This window comes from Onychostoma macrolepis, chromosome 12 (assembly GCF_012432095.1).
Source record: "Onychostoma macrolepis isolate SWU-2019 chromosome 12, ASM1243209v1, whole genome shotgun sequence".
Classification (NCBI taxonomy): Eukaryota; Metazoa; Chordata; class Actinopteri; order Cypriniformes; family Cyprinidae; genus Onychostoma; species Onychostoma macrolepis.
In genome coordinates, this window is record NC_081166.1 from 28,240,968 (window position 1) to 28,264,150 (window position 23,183).

At 36.0% G+C, this 23,183-nt stretch overlaps 1 protein-coding gene and 1 long non-coding RNA gene across 2 annotated transcripts; one reads left to right on the top strand and one right to left on the bottom strand.

Moving 5' to 3' along the window:
• Nucleotides 1–555: 555 nt before the first annotated feature.
• LOC131551117 (uncharacterized) lies at nucleotides 556–11,925 on the top strand. Its single transcript, XR_009273700.1, has 3 exons — nucleotides 556–662; nucleotides 5,659–5,787; nucleotides 11,822–11,925. It is a non-coding gene; the product is annotated as an uncharacterized LOC131551117 (long non-coding RNA).
• hs3st3l (heparan sulfate (glucosamine) 3-O-sulfotransferase 3-like) lies at nucleotides 1,472–13,082 on the bottom strand. Its single transcript, XM_058793793.1, has 2 exons — nucleotides 12,245–13,082; nucleotides 1,472–2,703 (listed from the first exon to the last, which is right to left on the bottom strand). Exons 1-2 carry the CDS (start codon nucleotides 12,655–12,657, stop codon nucleotides 2,085–2,087), a joined length of 1,032 nt encoding a protein of 343 aa, XP_058649776.1. The 5' UTR covers nucleotides 12,658–13,082; the 3' UTR covers nucleotides 1,472–2,084.
• Between the last annotated feature and the right edge of the window lie 10,101 nt (nucleotides 13,083–23,183).

Here is a 23,183-nt window from a genome sequence, read left to right on the forward strand (position 1 = left end):
CTTTTGCTTAGAAACACTTGATTGTTTTGGCCAGAGGGTGTCGCTATAGACAGTGTTTTACCAAATTAGTGGAACTGAACCGACTGACCTTACACTGCTAGAGGGGACAGTGAGAGTTTCTCTTTTGCATTTCATTTTGGACTTCTCTTTTCTCTATTTCTTTTTCCAAGAAAACATTTGTCAAAAGTGCTACTCTTCACAATCATGACCAATAATAAAAAACTAAATGCATTTGTATTATAATTATAATTTTTAATTTATTTATTTTGTAATTATTCTGATTATTTTAAAATAACATGCAAGGTGTTTATCAGTAGTGCCTTATAACTGTGACCACACTGTCTGTTTACATTACAGGCATTGCCTATGGCTATAGATAGGCGACCTGAGAAAAATAAATAAATAAAACAATTATTTTTTATCTTTTTTTTTTTCATAAATAATTAAAAACCACATATAATAGGCCTATATTTTATAAATGATAATGTCCATTTGTCATGTACTAACCATGTGACACAACGAGGTCAACCCCTTCTCTGGGAGTTTGATTGACAGGTGATCTGACCAATCATAACGCCTGATCTGCTTTTTTTTTTTTTTGTCCGACAAACAATCCAGACAAGAGAGTAGATTAACGTCGGTGGATTTGAACTTGAAAAAAGGTGTGTATTGACGTCTTCTGATGTTGATTCATGTTTATTTCATGCTATAACTAGTAAAGAGGAAGAGATGAACGGTTCATGTGCCGCTTGAACTGGGCAGGTCTTTACTAAAAGGTCTATTGCGTTGCTTAAAAACTGGATGTGCAAAGCCATTCAACACCAGAACTCGCACTGATGGAAAGTAGTGTTCAATTTACTCCTATTAACATAGTGCATATTGATTTACCATTTGATGAAACTATCATAGTTGGATAAATGAAGTTACCTACAGTAGAGAGAAATAAATGTTGTTCTTTTGAACTTTCTATTCATCAAAGCATCCTGAAAAAGAAAATGTATCATGGTTTCCACAAAAATATGAAGCAGCACAACTGTTTTCAACATTGATAATAATCAGAAATGTTTCTTGAGCATCATATTAGAATGATTTCTGAAGGTGACACCGAAGACTGGAGTAATGATGCTGAAAATTCAGCTTTGATCACAGGAATAAAGCTATTTCAAATATTTAACATTATTATTGTTTTTACTGTATCAAATAAATGCAGCCTTGGTGAGCAGAAGAGCCTTCTTTTGAAAACATCAAACTCACTCCAAACTTTTGAATGCTAGTTCACCTTTTGCACTTCTAGAAATACATTTTAGCCAATAGCACCATGAGGGTTTTTTTTTTTTTTTTTTTTTGATGTTATACAATTAATCATTTTATTTCAGATATATGTGAAACATTTATTTTTTTAAATGGTAAAGAAATATATTATTTTGCATTAAATTTATATTACATTTGACCAATTTTGGGGATTAAACAGAGCAAAAACAACTACACAGGAACTTAAAATCATTTATTGGCTTTCTAGTGGGCTGCATTTCAGACTAGTGCAAATTCATGCATGCAGAGGGGAAATTCAAAAGGACCGGCCTCATCTGCATATTGTCCACATTTGAAACAATTACAGCAGACAATTAAAACCAATTTGAGCCACTGGATGTAGAATGTGATTGTAGACCAGCCCTTACACAGAGGTGCTACAATGTGTCTTTCTGTCTATGCTACACAGTTTATTTCAAATCCAGACTGATATTTCTGATATTTGAAGGATCGATCAAACATGATTGAAGCTTGACTAAGCAACATAAAAAAAGACATCAAAATGGCAAGAGCAGAAAAGTGCTACTTAAACCGATGATTTAAGGTCATTTCTATCAGTTCCCTCAAGCTGAGTCACACCGACGGTATGAAAAGACTATTGTAACCCGAAGTGCTCAGATGCATTGATTTGAACAGCTATGGAGCCATTGACCGTCCTAGAAGATCGTTTTTCACTTCGATCACATTTTAGACCAGCTAGGTTTAATCTTAAGCCTCACGCTCAAGAAATCAACCGCAGTACGGAGCCATTATGTGTTAATGGTCAGAAAAGGTCATTGCCATCCAAAGTCCATGCCTGCCATTTGGTAGAACTTGAGGTTGTGAGGCTGGTAGAATTCCCTCAGTTTCTGAATGACCTCCGGGTTGATTTTAGGATGCGTTCTGCCTTTGGTTTTGCCCAGACAGTGGGGTTTGCTACTGCCTTCTGGCTTTTTGAGGCAAGGGAAGCCCTTGGTCTTGTTGAAGTAGAAGTGTTTATCTGTGATGATCCTCTGCAGGCCGAGGAAGTCCTGCACTCGGCCCAACTCGCCCGCCGGGTCGCTTATCAGCCTCTCACCGTGGACAAAATGGATCTGCGAGAGTGGAAAGTAGGCCAGCCATCGCTCCAGGTGTCTGGCGTACAAGCCGATGTACAGCGGGCTCCAGAGAGAGTCTATCTGTCCTGTGGATCGGTTCTTGAATGTCAGGCTCTCGAAGCTGGGGATGTCGGGCGTCTTGGAGATGATCTGGGTGTAGTCTGAAATAGCGCGGGTGATGGGGTCCCGCACCACCACGATCAGCTTGATGTCACGCGACATGGCGTGGATGCGGCCCGGCGTCTCTGGGGAGACGAAGTATCTGGGCGTTTTCTCCATTACGATTTGCCCGTTGAGGGCTTTAGGCATCATGCTCCTACAAAATGAGAAGAGCAGGGGTACTTGATTACTTCTCCAACAGAACTTTTCACTTGTTTTGAGAAACCTGTGCAATAAGTCAAAAGTACATTTATATTGAAGATGCATTCTCTGAAGAACCTAGTATCGAGTAAATTTATCTTCTTTTAACTTGTTTTTAAATGTTTTAATTTTAACTGAGAATTCGGCATTTGTTAAGAATCTGATTTTTGTATGTGTGTCAAACAGGGTTATTATAATTAACTAAAACTAAAACTTGAAGTAACAAAATTGACTAAATAAAATTGAAAACTGAAATGAAATAAAATATAACTTATAACTTAAGTTAAAAAAAACTTATTTTACTTAAGCTATTTGCCAGAGAAACTTTTTATTTTTAACTTAATTATAATAAAATTTTTATTTAGTTTAACTTAATGTAGGCTATGAAAATAAATAAGGCTAAAACTGAAATAAAAATTAATAAAAACTATATAGACATATATTTAAAAAATGTTTTACAAAAACACAACAAAATTACTAGTTTAACTAAAATGGAGCATTTTGAAAATGGAAAAATACAAATATTAAAACTAATTCAGAATATTAAAAGAATATCAATTATCTTACTATAAAAAAACAATTATTATTCTGATATGGATTTTCTACATAGAATTCACCATAAAATATGAACATATTAAAACTGTAAGAGGTAAGGCTACTTCAGAATTAAACAGGGTGTATAAAATGATTTTTTATGATTGCACATGGATTCTTTTCGTATAATGAGGAAGAACATATATTATTTGTAGTACATGCTAAAGCATTTCTCATATAAACAATTATTGTTGTAAAAAAAAAAAAAACTTGAGACTACATGAAGAACATAAACAAACCCTACATTATCATAACGTAAAAGCAGTCAAAACTGCAGCCAAAAAGTCAAAAAAGTTTCCAAGAGAAAATTCCTCATTTGGGACATAGCGCCATCTGTCTATCCAGAGGAATGTAACACGGGTTAAGAGTGTTAATCAAGCTGTATACTTAGTATGTCGACATTTTTTTCTAGTCAGATAAATTTTAAATTAAACAAATGACAATTAAATTTGAAATAGTCCCTTCAGACATCTAAATACCAGGGTTATTATTGATAACTTAAATTAAAACCATAAAAATTTATTTCTTGAAATATAATAAACATCAACTGAAATAAAATAAAATCAATAAAACAAATAAAACTTTTCTTTATTTCAGCTATAGAAAAATTTCTTATTTTTGTTTAGTAAGTTGAAGCAAATAATTAAAATTACTACTACAAAAAAAGAAAAAAGAAAAAAAAGAAATCTAATCACATAAAATGATAAAATTACCAAAACTTTAAACAAATTTAAAATAAAAACAGAAAATGTAATATAAAAATAAAACTTTATTCTAAATATTAACAAAAACTATATTATTGATACTAAAATAACACTGCCACATACTTTTTGCACTTTTAAACTCCAATAAAGAAGAGTTAGGAAAGTCATCAAGAAAGTAGACTTACTTTAGAAACTTACTTTTCCTTCCCTACCACCATCAATCTTGTGTTTCCACAGATCTGTTTTACTTAAGAGCTGGATTGCGACTGCCAGCCCAGTATTGATCATCTAAATCACATCACGCCCCCAGCGGAGGCATCAGAAGAGGCTCTGCGGCCCGGCGCACATGACCTAATGAGGTGACACGGCGTTCTGTCCTCAAGCAGATCAGCCCGGGCCACACGCTCCACTGTGCCTCTTATTGGCTGTAAATGAGAAGTCAGCCGGCTCCGAATGTGCATCAGTAATGCTGCTTATCGTGCAGATGTGCAGCCGGCATCAATCACGGCGGGTTACCAGCATACACGGGAAAACAAATGGAATGTGTGCGTGTCTTTCTCAGCGTTGGCAGATGGGACTCATTTGTTTTAAGTGGCTCACAGGCACACCAGCTTTAATGGTCCACCTGCACCCCACCTGCCTTTGCAACACGACCACAACTTATGTCTATTTAAGGGACTCAAAGTCCAAATCTATCAAGCTCTGAGAAGTCAAATAGACACGAGTTGGTTCCAGCAACAAAAACTGAGCGTGACATGCCAGAACAGAGCAGCAGTCAAACACAAGACAAAGTAAATCATGAAGAATGTGCTCAGATGAAACAAATTAGTTCTGTGGTAATAAAAGCCATTATATTGTGAGGAATCAAATTCTTCTGATCTGTTATCAGAAGATAAAAATGATTGATGAATAAAACTGTCAGAACTTTCAGAACTCAAAACCAAAAGTTACTGAGACTAAACTACAAAAAAAGACTCTTTCTGAACTTCTGTGATTTGGTGACATCAATGTCGATAAATGCATGGATCCGCCCATATTTACATGTCAGTGATGCCTATTAAGTGATCGGAAACCTGGCCAATGAGGAGAATAAGCAGTATTACTCTTAATTTAATTTTTTTTATTCTTTAACTATTTAATTAAAATTGAATGTAAATGGGATTTGGAACTGTGAATCGAATTTAAGTAAAATGAAAATTAGGAAAATTAAAAAGTCTTTAAGGTTTATAGGCCAGATCTGTTTGAAATGTCATCCATAGAAATGTATACTTAATTGATCTATACTTCTTTTTTCTGAATTGTAAATTTCATGTCATTGCAGTTCAACTTCCTGTGGGAATATTTATTATATATTATAACATAATAAAAGTCCATATCCTGCTGTACTCTAACGTCAAAATCCACCCACATATTTGTTTAGAGCTGTTTTGAACTTTTGGCTTGTGCTTGATTTGTGCATATTTCTCTCCTGATTCAGACCAGATGACTTTTACACTGGAAGAAACAATATTATGGACTCCTTTTAGTTAAAAATGTTTTGTTTCTTACAAACACGCAGCTTTTGGTTTCACAAGATGTTAATTACTTGTGTATTATTGTGATGTTTTTATCAGCTGTTTGGACTCTCATTCTGACGGCACCCATTCATTGCAGAGGATCCGTTGGTGAGCAAATGACGCAATGCTACATTTCTCTAAATCTGATGAAGAAACAAGCTCATCTAAATCTTGGATGGCCTGAGGGTGAGTACGTTTTCAGGGGGGATTAATTATTGGGCAAGCAAAAATTGATGAACATGACCGTTCGTAAAATGAAAATGGTCATGAAAAACTAGCTATATATTATATAGTTATAGATTTATAACAAAAATATGATATTTTACGACAAAGCTTTTACTAACATTATAAGTGGAGCTCAAGGGGAGAATGTAAATAATAATTGCATGATATGCCCCCTTTTAAAAAGCAAGTAATTGTGGAATTCCAAACTATCAGACTTACTACCACAATCAAGGACACAGTTTTTAAATGTATGAGGCTCAGTGGGTAAGACCCAGATTGCATTTGATCAAAGAGATGACAAAGACATACTGTCCGTCATGTTGTTCAGATGGGTCACTGAGGACGTCCTCCAGTGTCCTCTGGCAGGAGACAGACTCACAACGCTGTGCCAGCCGTCCCTGCAACGCCAGCTCCTATCGATACAACAACACGTCAGCCATGCCAATCCCCAGACCTCCCTGCATTATCAATGACTTCATCTGAGAAAGCACTTAGCCTAAAGACTTCCCTGTTTACCTATGCCTATTATGGGGCCAGCAAGTCTATTAGATCCTGCCATTAATTATTCACTTGCTTCAAGCGATGTGACCGCGCTTCGTACTTGCATGTGCCGCTGAGAGTTTGTTCTCCAGCTAATGCAGGGATTTCTGATGTCCACCGACCACTGAATATTACGAGATACAGAGGAATGTGTTCAATAACACTGAATATGGGTCAATGCTTATTTTTTGCTCTATTAACTTATTCAAAAATATTCAGCAATGCTATATTATTATTTAATATACAACAATATTTATTGTATAATAAAAATATTAAACAAAACTTAAAAAAATGCGGTTCATATATACAGTGACTTAAATGCACCTTAAATTTGGATATTTTTGCGAGCATAAAGTGAAAAAAGTCAGGGTGATACAGCATCATAATGGCATAAAAGGGCTCTTAAAAGAATGAAATTCTTTAAAAGAAACCTTTTTAAGAAGTTGTCTTTTATTATTATTTCTTAGAAAACAAAACAAAGCTGCTTCACTGCATATTAGATATCTGAAAAACATTTTATCCACAGGAAATGGCGTGTCAAGGTCAATAAGTGTCTTAAAATAAAATATAATTTGACCTTTTATGACATGTGCAGCGACTGCCCAAAACATCAATGATATTTCTGAATTGATCATTTAATATTTTCTCAAAAATGTTTTACTTTGAAAAGAAACCTTTAAAACATTTAAGAAAATAATGATGATTATGAGTTTTTTAAAACCAGGAACAAATAGATATATTTCTGATATTTAATAGATTTTTACTTTTTATTGTGGACACAATAATTGAATATATGTCCACAATTCAGTAGATTCTTATCTGCTTTAAATGAATTGAGACAATCTAAGATAAGAAAAAAGATACTGATCCAAAGGAGCATCAATTGAATGCAGATTAGCCTGTGAGTTGAAGTCAGTATAATTCAGTTTATATTGAATATATGCTTGCTTGTGAGAATTTGCGTAAAACTTGAACAGCCTTTTTGTAATCTTGGCAAATGCTTGAATTGGCTATATGATTAGCTGGCATGATATTCTGAAGAATTAAAACTTCAAATATAATAGACGCATTTTACAGAATCCGACACAAAGCCAGGCCTGAGTCAGAACAGGTAAGTCTTTGTTAGTTAGATGTTCACAGAACATGAAGCTCAATCTAAGCAGTATGGATTGTCTGTAAGCTTTGAAGCGGCTTCATTGTTTGGCTCATTGCTCTGTGTCGTCCAATCCCATCAGCCCACAGGAGCCGGTGGATAGGTCTCCCCTAATTGAGGCTGCATTTGGCTGGGCCTCTCTGAGGTATCCTGAATAAACCAAATGGTGCCGTGGGTATTGATCATGATGGGGGTATGGTAATGCGGGCCTCAGCTGCTGCGGGTGGCAGGTGGAGTTTGTAGATGGGCCACTCTATGGCCTCATCAGCAGCTTGCTGTGCACAAACAGATGTGAGGCAATTACCCTGTCTTCTGTCCAGGCATCAACTACAGCAATGGATGTAATAAGAATTTTTTCATTCCAATGAATCTGTTTAATGGGACGATGAAGCCTTCCGTTTTTCATTTTTAGAAATGCTGACTTACAAATAAACAGCTCTCACACACCTGGGCGCTCGTGGACAGATGCGTTATTACAATTTAAAGAATAGAAATGTTCCACACTGACATGGCTTGAATGTCTTTGTTTTAACATTTTAGCAAAAAAAAAAGAAGAAGAAGAAGCACATCAGCATATTTGAATGATTTCTGAAGGATCATGTGACACTGAAGACTGAAGTGATGATGCTTAAAATTCAATCAATTAGGCTACATTTTAACATGTAAAACAGCTATTTTAAAATTTTTAATAAAATAATACAATTTTTGATCAAATAAATGCAGCCTTGGTGAGCAAAAGAGATTTCTTTTAAAAACATTGCAAAATCTTTCCGAAGTACTTTTGAAAATATATTCACATAGAAAACAGTTATTTTGAATTGTAATAATATTTACCCAATATTAGTGTTTTACTGTATTTTTGATTAAATAAATGCAGCCTTGTTGAGCAGAAGTAAATTGGTCAGATTTTCCTATACAAATTTCTAGTAAATTTCACTAATTATTACAAAGGAATGGCAAGTAACTCATGGAATTCAACTGTAGATAAACAAATATAGTATTTTCTTGTAAAATGCCCTACAATAATCTTTGTTTATAGTGCATAATAGTTGATATTTGACTCAGACATTACCAATAAAAAAAACTGCTAACTGCAAAAAAAAATAAAAATTGAAAAAAAACTGACATAAATATATTGAAATGCAAGACGTGTTATGAGCTGTACATTTTTTTGTGCAAATACTTAAACTCATTTTTCGCTGCTGACACTTTGGAATAATTTGAGAAAATTAAGCATATTGACGTGCTAAAATTTGGTCAATTCATGAAAAAATAAAACAATTTAATGAAACCAATTTTTAAATGTTAAATTCTGCAAAGCAAAGTAAGACAATGGGGATTAGGAAGTGTGTGTGTGTGTGTGTGTGTGTGTGTTTGGGCCCAACCATCCGTTTCTTTGCATATAGAGGCCATTAAAGAGCCAGTCAGTTGTAACTGTGCCCTGTCCACTTCCCAGAAACATCCATCATCAAGGGGCTCAGACGCCAGATCCCCATTCCCACTCCCCTGAGACACCTAATGAGAGCTGAATTACCATTGGACCATCTAGCCTTATGTCGATTTCATAAACTACAGTTTACTCACGCCAATACAGACACCTAGCCAAAATAAACATATATACTCAAACATTTCACACCAGACTCCCACATTATGCCATCGGGCATCTTTTTCATGTAGTATTATATATAATAATTGACAATCAGATCTGGCTCTTGTAGTACGAATCATGTTGTTTTGTTGTGTTTGTGCGAAAAGCATGTGGAAGTTGCAAAATCTCATCGTTTTCATTAGTATAAGCTCTTGTATTCCTCTATTAATATCACCATCCTATTCAGCAGCAGTATTTTGATGAGTCTATGTCCTTGTGAAGTAGATGCACTACTCATATAGACTGCATTAATAATTAATGGCCTCAGAAAAGCTCCTCTCGGGACAAGCCTATGAACTGCTATAAAGGCATGTCTCATTTCTGCATTACAAAACCAGGGATGCTCACAAACCATTCACAAACTAATCACGTTTTTTGGTGTGTAAACATATGCACGTTAAAAAAATCAAAATCAAGGTTTGGCTGTGAATCCAAGGGTATGAATTTAAATGGCCATTTTAATGACCGCTCCATGAATTGCAAATGAATTCCCATAATGTGATGACATCAGATGCAACACCAGCAAACCAAATCACAGCGCGTGACGCAGCACTATTATCACAGTGAAAGTGCATTCCAGAAGGACTGAAGAGAAACACGCTGCTTATTTTACCGGAAGGTTCCAGGAAATCGGTCTTGAGATTTTCAGTTTGGCTCGCCTGTCCCTCTAGTACTTCTGAATCAATATATTGATGCTTTTCAGACCTCGAAAACTAAAAATGTGTTTCAAAGCTCTCATATGATGGCTAATGTTTAGATCTCAAATGCTGTTCGCGTTCGTGCACTATTGAGGGTGACTTACAGCAAATAGATTTCTTTAAAGGAAAGTGACAGTATTGGCGTTTGAAACTTGAACTCGGAGTCTCGGCAGAGTAAAACCTCTTGCTAATTGTAACTGAATCTAACCGGTTTAATTCTAGCGTGAAGTGAAGGTCAAGCACTGGCGCCAATCAATCGTAGAAACACTTTAAGGACAAAACTCCATCTATCACCTCGGCCTTGTTCCAGATTTTATCTGCCATTTATTCTCTTTGGAAAAGATCTGAATTGAGATTGCAAAACCAGCATCCCACCCCCACCTACACCTACAGATTTAATCTACGCTTGATAACAAGATTAATGACCGGTCCATTCCATTAGACCCGAATAAGTCAGTGTGGACAGATTCCAGGATCTGCGTTTGGCCGCTTATCAATGGCTCCTCTGACCATATGAAGTCCCTGGCTCAGATCATTATGTTTGGTGGAAAATGTGACTCGGGTTAAAGATCAATTGACAGGTCTCACAATAATGTCAAGTGGCCCGTCATGCTGTGAGGTCCATCTGGTCCCGGGAAGATGACAATCTGCCTGCTCTCGGCTCGTTCCTCTGAGCAGAACACTGGGGATTTATATGCCGAACACAAAGGAATATCAAAGCAATATGCTTACAGGCAAACAACGACCGTAGAAGTGTTTCAAAAGCATTTCCAGACTGCTTAATGTGGCCGCCAACACTAAGTGAGCCGATTGCGAATTGACAAAACAATCAATCAGCTGCTTAAAAGCTAAGTAATTGAGTTTTGTCAACTCTCTGAACAGTTCGAAGGCAGCGTGACAAACCATAAAATTGAGAGCGATACTTTATTGAGGATACGGACAGAATCTCCAATGGGCTTTTTGATCAACCTGCCACTCTGTTTTCTAGACAAGCAAATAAATAACCGATTTACATGATGCCTAAGAGCGCAAGGCCTCGTTCCCAACAACTGCAGACTAAATTCCCTATCCGCCAAATTTGCCAGACACTTTTAGATGTTTCAAGATACCAAGACATATTTCAAATGCAGCAATCGACACACAAGTGTTCTCAATATAAAGGAACATCTGGCAACAGCTCCAGAGATGATTAACACTGCCAACTATCCAGCCCCACTTCAGTGGATTGCAATAGCCAGATGGCATTATTTTTCTCACTCAAACCTTTACGAATATCATAATATGGCCTAGTGTTATACTGTTACCACGCCTCGTCAAATAATACGCTTTTGGGAGTAGATTGCATTGAGGTCACACAGTGATGAAATTCGCACTTTCGGACAGTAGCGTTAGCTTGTGCAAATGTAACAGTGCCTGTCAACATATTACATAATAACATAAAGGAATGTACTACAACACAAGCTATCCTAAAGAAACGCTGCATGCAAAGTTGCATAACTGTTCAGAAAAGTGTAAGTACACTGTAAATAAAATTTGTGACTTTGTATTATATTCTTGGATAACACTTGCTACTTGGTTTTACTGTAGCAATTGCAATATTATGATGTCCACTCTCCAAGGAACCAGTTTGCAATGCAGTGCATGAATAATGCAGTTGCATTTGACTATGCACTGGTTTATTTTGCTCTTGAAGCCGTTGTTGTTATTTTGTTGTTGATTGATTGATTTAAAAATGTCACAATTTAGTCATTTCGCACCTTTCTCCGTGACTTCATTCTGTGGGTACGCAAAAGACAATTTCAAAAAAGTGTTTTTTGTCCTTTAAAGGAAAGTTAATGGTGTTCAAAACCCAATATTGGTTTAAAATATCTTCTGTGTTCCGTACTGACATTAGGATGAGTAGTTAATATTATTTATATAATATTATTTTTGGCATTTTGCCTTTTATTTTAATAGGACAGTTAGTTGACAGGAAGCAAAGTGGGAGGGCAAGCCAGGACTCGAACTCGGGACACCTGAATATGTCAGCACGCTGCATGCCCACCAGGAGCATATTTGTACCGACTACATGAGTAGTTCATGACCGAATTTTAATTTTGGGTTCCCTGGCCCTTTAAGAGTCAATTAATAAACATTTCTTCTTTTAATGACACCAGCTAATTAACAGTACAAAGGTTTCCCCCCCCAACGCAATTTTCATTTTTGGGTGCATACAATGATCTAGCATGCTCTAATGTCACAGAAGTCCGAATTCAGTGTTTAATTGTAATTTAAAGTATACTTTAAAGCTATTTTGCAGTTCCAATCGTCAACGGGCTAACCAACAACATGCAATTCACTCCCATTCCAACGCCAAGCGCGTTTCTGTGTCATTATTACCTGTACCAGCCGAGTCCGCGCATGTAGTGCCTGTCAAAGAAGTGCGGTTCGGAGCCGAGCGCGCGGATGTCCGGATGAAGCCTCAGGAACTCCAGCAGCGCACGCGTGCCTCCCTTCTTCACTCCGATGATGAGCGCGTCTGGGAGACGCCGGCTCGCTGTCCAGTCCTTCCCTGAGCTGTTTCCATCCACGCTATCATCCGCCACATACTCAGGTGCCGTCAATATCTCTCTCAGCACGGTCTTATTATACCATCCCAGCGGTGAGTTCTGCGAACTGTCCACCAAGTCCGGCTCGCAGCATCCCAGCAGAAAGTAGAGGATCGAGACGCAGATGATGCTGAAGGAAAACATGATGACTAGTTTTTGCAAGAGTCTCCGGAGGTCCAGAGGCGCGTTGTTAAAAGTTGCCATCCCTTTGAGGACGCTCTGTAGACGGCCATTCTCTTCAGGACTTTATTCGCTTCACTTTGACCAGCTGGAAGCCAAACGCGCGAATGACAGCGAGCGCGTCCCATTCCGAGCGCTTCGCGGAGCGGCATTCCTCAACAAAATCCGCTTTGTAGAGTGTCATCGTGTTAGTTGGAGATCGAGGGGACTCGTACTTCCATGCTTTGCGCGGACGGTAGAAACAGAGGTTGTAATATCCGTGCAGGAGAGCGAGGATGTGACTGTCCCGGGAGAATTCCTGAAGCCGCTCTCATTCATTCATGAAAGTGCGCGCGGCGCTTCAGCTGAGTTTGATTGGAGGGTGACGGCTGAAGGCGGGTTTAATGCTGCTCTACTGATACATCAGATGAGCATGGGGTGAAATATGGCATGCATTATTTTTCCATTATTTGGCCACAGTGATGTGCATTAATATTTGCTCTCCGTGTAATAATAGTAGTGTTGTTTACCCCAGAAAAGTGCAAACAGAGAACTAAAAAAAAGGGATCATAAAATATAGTCCACATTTGGTGCAGTTCCCAACTCTCATTCAGTTATGTGCATATTGAAATATATTAAAACAGGACAGAAGTTTTCACACTTTTTACTCCAGTACACATTTTATTTCTGAAACTCAGTTTCTGTTCAGGATATATCCTCTATGCTCTGCATATAACCTATTCTTGGACACAAAAAGGTATTGACAATTTCCAAATATTGAACATTGATTTGTTTCAGTTATTGTTCAGGACAAAAACACCTGTCACCATGTTATACGGGGTAATTTCTCACAGTGAAACCTGATTACAGGCAAAAACAGTCCATTGTTTGATTTTTATTCAGCAATTTTATTATTTTCACAATTATGGTAAATGAAAATATCCGGAGAAAATACATTTTTATATATATTTTAACTCCCCACCCCCACCCCCCAATGCATCCAAACATTCATACACGTATACACATATAAATGAGTAGAGTGAGAGGTATTTATTGCCTGGTCCAATATTTGGTTGATCCCAACTAAACAGATCCCAATTTATGGTACTCCTTTAGTTTTCCTTTTATACTTTTTCTTATAGTTTTTCTTTCCAATACAACATAATGTGCCAGATCTTTCAAACATTGGTCAATGGATGGACCTTCTATGTTCTTCCAGTAGAATGCTACTAAACATCTTGCAATAACTAGACAAATGTCAGTCGTTTTAGTGTGATAAACTGGTAATGATAAACTTACAGGAAATAAACCCAAAGCACGTCAGGGGTAACTAGAAATAGTTTAGAAAGAATTGAGGAAATAAGTGATATATTTTTTTTGCCAGAATGTCTTGATTATCATGTTTTTGGCATCTGAAACATATGTCTGGGATGTTGGGTTAAACTTTTCAGGGGTGGTGTAAGTTTGCATTACCCAGTTGTATTGGATCTTCTTAAATCTAGTAGTAATTGACAAATTTTGGCTTTAACACATATCTTGCTCCATTCTAAATCTGAAAGGTCATATTGCAAATCTATATTCCAAGCTTCACAAATATGGTAAATTATTGGTACTTAAAGATGCAATGTCTTATTCCAATTTTCAGAAATGCGTTTTCCATAAGTGATTAAGTTTTACAATTGGTTACGACAATAAATTATTTTCTAAGACTAACTGTTGAGATTTTAAGTAACTGCCAACAAAACGTTTTTTTTCTGTACTACACGGTCATAAACCCTTGAAATTGGCGTAAGAATTTAAACATTATTGTGCTTTTTATCCAGAAAAATTGCTGTCCAGTCCAATATGGAAGCTCCACTGACCCATCACAGAATTTTTTTGTGAATAATGACTTAAATTTAGTTCTTATATGGCTTCAGATGACAATATTTGGATTAGATTTGGATTTGCATTCAAGACTACCAAACATCAAAACCTTCTGCATGACTCCTCAGACCTCCAACAGAGCAAAGGCCTCCTTCTGTGACCCTCGACCAGATCCTAGCAGTCTAACCATCCTTTGTAACCGTTTCAAGATGTCAGGCGGGTGTTCTTGATCTCTTAATTGGTTTGGCGTGTAGTCCAGTGATCAGATCAGCACAGTAAAGCTGGTGATCACATTACTTCACTCAGGCACAGGAGGACAGTGTTTACGCTCTCCGTTAGAAAGCAACTGCAGAAACGTTATTACATACTGCTCTTATTTTTAGGACACTATCATCAATGTACAGATGACAGACAAAGTGCTGGACAGGGCAGGTATAACTGTGATTTTATTACCTGCAGATGCAGACTTCGGTAATGCTATATCAAATAAACACTGAAAGCATTTCATAGCTTTACAGTTCTGATATTTATTGTATTACGCTTAATGATCCTTTTGCATCATGACAGCATCAGGGTAAATGCATTACATGGCCATTTTGTGGTGATTTGTCTGGTTTATGTTGTGATTTATTTCTCCCATCTTCCAAGTACAGATGTGACCGGGGTCAAAAGGTTAAACGTGCCCTCTCTTTAAAAGAGCCATATTAGAAGAGCCATACTTAGTCATTCTCCAAAATTTGGAGTTTTTTTCAGATCTATACTAATATAATAATACATAATGATAATGTATGACATAGTATAAATATAATGCAATACAACACAAATATAATAATCTAATTTGTTTTAGATGGCTTTCCACCACTTTTGTCTGTATAATCATCATATCTAAACAATAATGAGATTGCATGATAAAAAAATCAAGCCATCTTATTAATAGAGCATTACTTTTATTTATTTTTTTACATGTATTTTTTAATGCTATATTTAATTTTCAAAAATATTAAATATAGAAAAAAATACATTAAATGATTGTAAAATTAACCAAAAAAAGTAGCACTCCTTTAAATTCATGGCTTATCACCTGAATGCATTGGTAAGTGTCATGGTAGTATATCTGACTGGATTTACCTGTTTGTTTTATCAATTTAACTTGTTTTCAAGGATCAGAGAACAAGGTCGCTCTAGTCAGTCCAAGCAATTGCACGTCTTCTATGTGCAGTCCAAGAACGGATTGCTGGATGATGAAGTAGCCATCTATAAAAATGTGACCCCTGGGTCAGGGCCAGTGAGCAGCAAGACTGATTTATTTCCTTCAGGCTAGAAAACACTGTTTTCATGAAAGTATAACGAGCAGCAGAGCTTTATTAAGCGTGCTGAGCCATACCTGGCTTGCCGTTCTTGAAATGTTCAAATAAGAAATAATTGCTTTGCTTGCTGGCTGGCTTTCATTTTCTGCTGTGTGCAGGCAACGCACGCTCAACAAAAATCTGTATCCCAGGTTGTTTTCCAAGAGATATATGCTGTTGTTTGTGTCGAGAGGCAGTAAGATAAAGTTGCAGACGAAACCTTTCAATCTTTTGAAGGATGGAGCGGCCTGCCATAATTGCACAGAGGGCAGACTGAAATACCATTAGAATAGCGCCTTTCTACATTCAGATGCTCGCTTGGCAATTGACAGTCTATTATTCATCATGGATTAATGTTGTATGTGACACGGATGAGGAAAACGAAGCACGGCGATCCACAGTTTGATGATGTCACAATAAGCTTAGTGTAACGCAATGAAAATGTAATTGCATCTAAAACATCACGGCTTCATTTGTTGAAGTAAACAGGCTTTCTCTTCTTTCAAACTTTATTCTCAAAGTCATTCGAGGGAAATCACTGCGGCTGAAGTAAAGACAAGAGCTTCATGAATTAACCAATGAATTGGCATCTCTAACTGGGCGACATGCAATATGGAAAAGCAGCTAAAAACAAGCCGACAGCCTGGTGACGCGTGTGCTTAATGATGAGCGCTGGCTTGTGCTCGGACATTAATATTTCAGACGTCAAGGCCCTTATGTCATACATTACTGAAAACATCCTCGCCATGCTTTGTTGTCCCCTGTAGTCCTCTTGCACTGACGCAAAATAGTCTTTAAAGCGATAGTTCCCCCAAGAATTAAAATTATGTCATCGTTTACAAACTTTCAAGTCGTTCCAGACTGGTATTAATTCATTAATTCTTTGGAATTAAAACAAACGGTATATTGTGTATTGTATTGTGGTGTAAAGGTGTACAGGTATTACTACAGCACTTTATACAATACAGGGCTGCAATTTCCAAGTTACTCTTAATGTTGTAAAACTCATAAATTATACAAAAAATAAATTTAAATGAAAAGTAAAGTATCTCTGAATGTTTCCTAAAAATTCTAAGTGTCCAGTTTTTAATAAATTAAGAATTTTTCATCTTGGTTATGAGAATGTAACAAGAACATTCCATTCTATCATTTTGAAAATGTTACATCTGAATGTCCTCTCAATGTTGCAAACGCAATTTTTTTACATTTAAAGGTTTTTTCTTGGTTGTGCGAGCATAGGAACATTCCATTCAATAATTTTGAAATCTTTATGAAAGATCAAATTGTCCGATTTTTAATGGTTTCGCCAATTAATCGGCACCGATAGATGATTCTGGAACAACAATCAGGGGCCTGAGTAGCCCCGCCTCTTTTCAGCACTGGGCTAATTGACTTCTGTCTTCCAATTTTTGTATTTCCACAGGTCATACAAATTTACTGACATTTGTTGTGACATCCACTTCGAACATTACAATGCACATGATAACTTTCGTTAAAGGGATAGTTCACCCAAAAATGAAAGTTAGCCCATGGTTTACATCCTGGGTGTATATGGCTTCTTTTCTTTCAGATGAATACAATCTGAGTTATATTAAAAAATGTCCTGGCTCCTTCAAGCTTTATAATGGCAGTGGGCAGGTGTTTTCGTTCAACAGTCTAAACGAAGTGCAATAAAGCGCATTTATCCATAATAAATAGTGCCACATACAGCTCCGGGGGTTAATAAAGGCCTTCTGTAGTGAATCGATGCATTTTTGTAAGAAAAATGTCCATATTTAAAACATTAGACACAGTTTTACTGTCGTAGGCAGAAGCTGTTCCGGCGGATGACGTAGGACGTATGCACAGCACATGCGCTGCTGAGAATATTCTAGTCTTGTGAAAACGTTTGTTTACAGGAGCAAAGGAAGCAAAGTTTCCTTACTTTATTAAAGGAAAAGCTCTCCTCTTGGCTTATATCGAAATCCTCCAAAATGTATTTTTACAAATCCTTGTTTTACTTCTAATTCGTGACGGTGTTTTGTTTCGTTCATTCGTCACTAATCGCCGCCGCATGCACTACGCATACGTATCATTTTTGGGTGAACCAACCCTTTAACTCTACAATAAATTCATTTAACCAGCTAATTACTACTAAACAGCGATGCTAAAGAACTACCGCAAAACCGGAAGTTTAAAGACAAAATTCTAAACACTTGTTTTTCTGACGCATAAAGGCTATTTGTTTTGACACGAGAGGGTACTTCAAATATGCCTACATATTAAAAACAGACAATGAAACGGTGTGTATACAGTACACTACAGTAGATGTTTTCATATCATTATAAAGTAATTAATTTGTTGACTAGATGCTGCATTAGTGAAGAAAAGACAGCAGTATGTTTGCTGTTAAGGCTGAGAGTACACAAACATTAGCAGCACCTCAAGCAGTTTGACCAAAACTCACGCGAGTCCGACCCAAATGTTTATGATAGTTACCATTTATTTGCATTGGTTTATATCCAGCTGGTCTCTTTTAGGCATTCGTTAACCAGCGAATTTGCATATTTAAAACTGATGACATAAAATAGAAAGACATAACGTGTGAGAGTCTTAATACAATATACATACCATGTGTATCTATTTGCAATGCTATATGGCTTTTGTGTAGAAATTTAAAGATGGCCATCTAAGTATGACTGTTTGGATTTATATTAAATGTTAACACTTTGTAACATATAAGTTTAATAAATGCTGTGTAGAAGCATTGTTCAACATTTACTACATTTTTAAATTTAGTTAAGTTGCATCTGTTAAAATTAGTTAATAAACTAAAACAATAGTATAAACACTAAACTAACATGAATGATCAAAGTATAATTAATATATTAATATTTATTTATATTTAAAAAGCATAGTACATTTTCGTAGTTTTTTTAATGAATTATTGGAAAGTCTTTCTACTTAAATTCTAATTAATTAATGTGTTTCTTGCCAATTCTTGGTAATTATTTGTAATGTTTACTGGCAATTTCTGAGTAAAAATAGTTTCTATATAAATTTTTTGGAGTAATTTATGGTCATTGTTTAGCTTGATGACATTCATTTTCATTGAATAAGATAGGCCAGCACACACACACAAAAATGCTGCTGCAATTAGTTACTGTATAACAACTTAAAATTTGTTAATAATTATCCAACTTAAACTCAACTAAAGTAAACTAAACTTATCATTTTAAGTCAAGCATGAACAATTTCTTTTGTTATAATGTTGTGATAACTCATTTTTACAGTGAGGATCACTTTTATGTTCCATAGAAATCAAAGCATTGTTAATATCAAATGTTTGTCATTTCTGGGTGAACCATGCGTTGAAAGATCTTTAAAGCTTCATATAGGTAATAAGAAATGCTTTTAAAACATTGTAAAAATGGACATTTTGAATGTTCAGAGAACATGAGTGTCAGCACAGACAGATTGTGAATGTGTTTGCTGTAAGCTGGAGTGAGAGGTGTGAGGCAGATTATTGGATCAAGTGCTTTTGTGTTTCAGTGTTAGAGCAGACTGCAGCCTCTGTTCCTGCTTCTGCTTCTGGCTGGTGCTTAAATCAAGAAGCTTCTATTTTGCATGCATTCTGTTTGTAAAAAAAAGCAGACAGTCTAATTAATCCCTAAAAAGGTTGCATTTCTAAATCTGCATGGTTTATTCCTGGCTGTCTCTGTGTTTGGGCTCATCTGAAGTCCTCTGCAGGTCTCGGGACAGACTGTGTGCTAATGGTTTAACCCCCGTTAATCGTCCCAATGCCGGTGTTGGACAAGCTTCTCTGTGCAGCACCTGTATTCCTAGTTGGACTTAATCACTTTACTCATCCTGTGAAGCACAAAACCCTCTTAAATTGAAAGCCAGATTAGCAGTAGAGACAGGCACTTTAATTCGGCGCTGAAGATGCTTAGTTTGTGGTGTCAGAAGATTTAAGGCTGGATAACTAACTATATTGACCTGCAAACCTAACTGGAACATTTCTGCCATTCAGTTGCATTGGAATTTGTAGTCCATTAGAACAACTAGCTATTGATTAATTGTGGACACCCCTTTTTTGGAAATACACTGAAAACAAATATATTTATTTTTATTTTATTTATTGAGATTTACTTTGAAACAATTTTCATGCAGAAATTAGCAACAAAAGACGACATGTGTGCGAAATTATATATTTGTCTTTTATTTTATTACTGCACGTAAGCCAAAGTACATTTTTAAAAATATTATTAAACTATTATCTGCTAAATATTAACTAACTTGAGCTTTTTCCATACACTATTACATGTACTTTATTTGAAATAAAAAAATTTAAAGCAATACATTTTCTTTCACAATAAATGTCATTCGACGCAATTTTTACAATTAACTTTGACAGCCCTAAAAGTACATAATAATAACTCTATAATTTTTTTGGATTCCCTAAAACTGAATCCTCCATTTTGACAATCCCTGACATAGATGTATTTGTACAGATTATTTAACATGTATTTAACAGATTATGTTCAAATAAAACATTTAAGCACATTAGCACTTCTAATATTGTATTTCAGTGGCAAGTCGGCATTAGATGTACAATGGAATATAATATGAGCCAATTAGTATGTGACACTTTATTATTTATGTGACATCTTAAATAGGTAGAAAGGTGTTTTGCTTTGAAAGGACAAAGGTTTTTAGGACACATGAGTGTGAGATGGGTCTCAACTCAAAAACAAGCTCATTTAAGACAGAGAGAGAGAGAGAGAGAGAGAGAGAGATTACTACCTGCTGAATGTCTGACCTGATTCCCTGTGAGCCAGAACACATCTGGTATGGTTGTTTAATAAGACTGTTGTAAATAGTGAGGATTACAGATCACTTTAGGGTGGGGGTAAAACATCATGACAACAGAGCTGTTATCCTCATAAATCTGCCTGTATTTGTTCTGAAAACTCGGCCGGATTAATGAGCATGGAGATATGGGCCAGTAATCCGCTCCGTTGTTGGCGTCACCTTTCCTGCTGCGCAGGGTGTCACTTAATTCCACAGCACTTCCTGTGGCGTCCCATTTGTGGCCATCGTGGGTGTTACATTGGATTATAAATTTAAGTGTGTCACTTTTAAAACCATTCTTTGTTAGATTTGAAATGTCTGTTCTGTCTAAATTCAGTCACGTTGGTTTTATTATAGTTCAGAAAACCGTAAAAATTAATGTCAGCCCTGGAATTTGTAGTCCATTAGAACAACTAGCTTTGAAAAGAAAATTAAAAATGAGTTTGAATAGTCACAATCAAGTCATACTTATATTTTGATATGAGATTTTAGGTTTTGGTAGTAAAAAGATTAAAATAAAATAACCAATAAAACAATTATAATCAAAAATCAACTAAATGACAGTGGTATTATTATCTATATGGGCTGACAAAGATTGCAAATTCAATTCTCTCAGAAATAAACTTTTATTTTTTTATAGAACAAGTAAAAATGTAATGTTTATGTTTGTCGATTAATATTACATTTATATTTGCATTGATGTATTTATGCATTCTCTGAGAATCGAACCTATGATCTTGGTGCTGTTAGGAGCATTTTATTTATTTAAGTTTAAAAATACTTAACATTATCACGCTTAAAGGGATAGTTCACCCAACCTGTTCCAATTCCCATAAGACCTTCGTTCATCTTCGGAACACATAATCCATGTGACATCAGGGCTTCAGGAGACGAATTGTTGAATAAAGTCGTTATTATTGTTTTCTTTCTGCACAAAAAGTATTCTCGTAGCTTCGTAAAATTACGGTTGAACCCCTGATGTCACATGGACTATTTTACCGATGTCCTTACATTTCTGTGCTCTGATCGTGGTAATATCCTTGCTGTCTATGGCAGGGTCAGAGAGCTCACGGATTTCATCAAAAATATCTTCATTTGTGTTCCGAAGATGAATGAAGCTCTTATGGGTTTGGAACAACATGAGGGTGAGTAATTAATGACAGAATTTTCATTTTTGGGTGAACTATCCCTTTAACATTTTTCTTACAGTTTAATTGGGTTTTTATGGATGAAAATACTTAGATCAGAACAGTTGGGTGTCATTGACATCAACACATTAAAAAAATTAAATAAAATAAAAACTTGTCTATGGCATTATACACCACAAGGTTAAGGATGACAGTGATTTTGTGTGAAACATCATTAATGTTGAGAAGAATTATCATTTAGGACTGTATAGATTAGTATTGCCAACTCATTTTTAATGCTGTTGTAACTGTAGCTTGTCTATTAATGATCCATAAATAATGTCAAAGTTAATTTACTTTTATTACATTGAATGTGTGTGCTTAATAGAAACAATAGTAGAAATCATAGAAGATTTTTCATGCATGTCCTGTTGAGAAACCTCTTTATAGATGTTGTTTCTTTTGTATTTTTATGGCAAACTGCTTTGTGTTGTTTCTCCAGGAATCAATCTGTCAGTGTCTCAGAAACTCTGAGCAGAAGAATCGATGGCAGCTCTCACAGGTTTGGCAGAACTCACGCCTCTCACAAGTAGGTCATCACTCATAAAGCTGCTGTTTAATTGCTGCTCCCCTCCACTGACCCATGACAGCGGCAACTATCTGAGGACTGATGACCCTCTTCATTTGGCCTGTCCCATGGGACGTCCCGCTCATTGCTCTTAATAGGATCTGATCAACACCCAGCTCTCTCACCTCCGGCTCTCTGACTGTACAACTGCTTTGGCAGTAAATCACGTAATACAAACATGCATTGTGTTACACAATTAACATACTAAATTACAATGTGAACCTATAGGAGGAGTACATACAGCAAAATTCATCATTTCAGTTGTGTGAATTTGAAATAGCCCTACAGGAAGCCAAACTGAAATGACAGGAATTTACAGTTCAGAAATTCAACAAAATCACCAAACAGAAGAACTTCATCGGTCCAGAAACAAGAACTTCATTTCAACTAAATTAACTACGCAATTTAGACTAATTATATTTATTTATTCCCTGATTTTTTTTTGTTTTGTTTTGTTTTTTAATATTATTAAACATATAACTTAGTTTGGAAAAATTCAGCATAAGAAATTATAGCATAAATGATTATGAAGAATTATGTGACACTGAAGACTAGAGTAATGATGCTAAAAATGAACCTTTAAAAATGAACATTTTTACATATATTCACATAGAAAATGGCTATTTTAAATTATAATAATATTTCACAATATTACTGTTTTACTGTATTTTTGATTAAATAAATTCAGCCTTGGTTAGCAGAAGAGACTTCAAAAACATTAAAATTTGAAGCACTGATTGTCAATAACATCCAGTGTTTCTGAAAAAATCA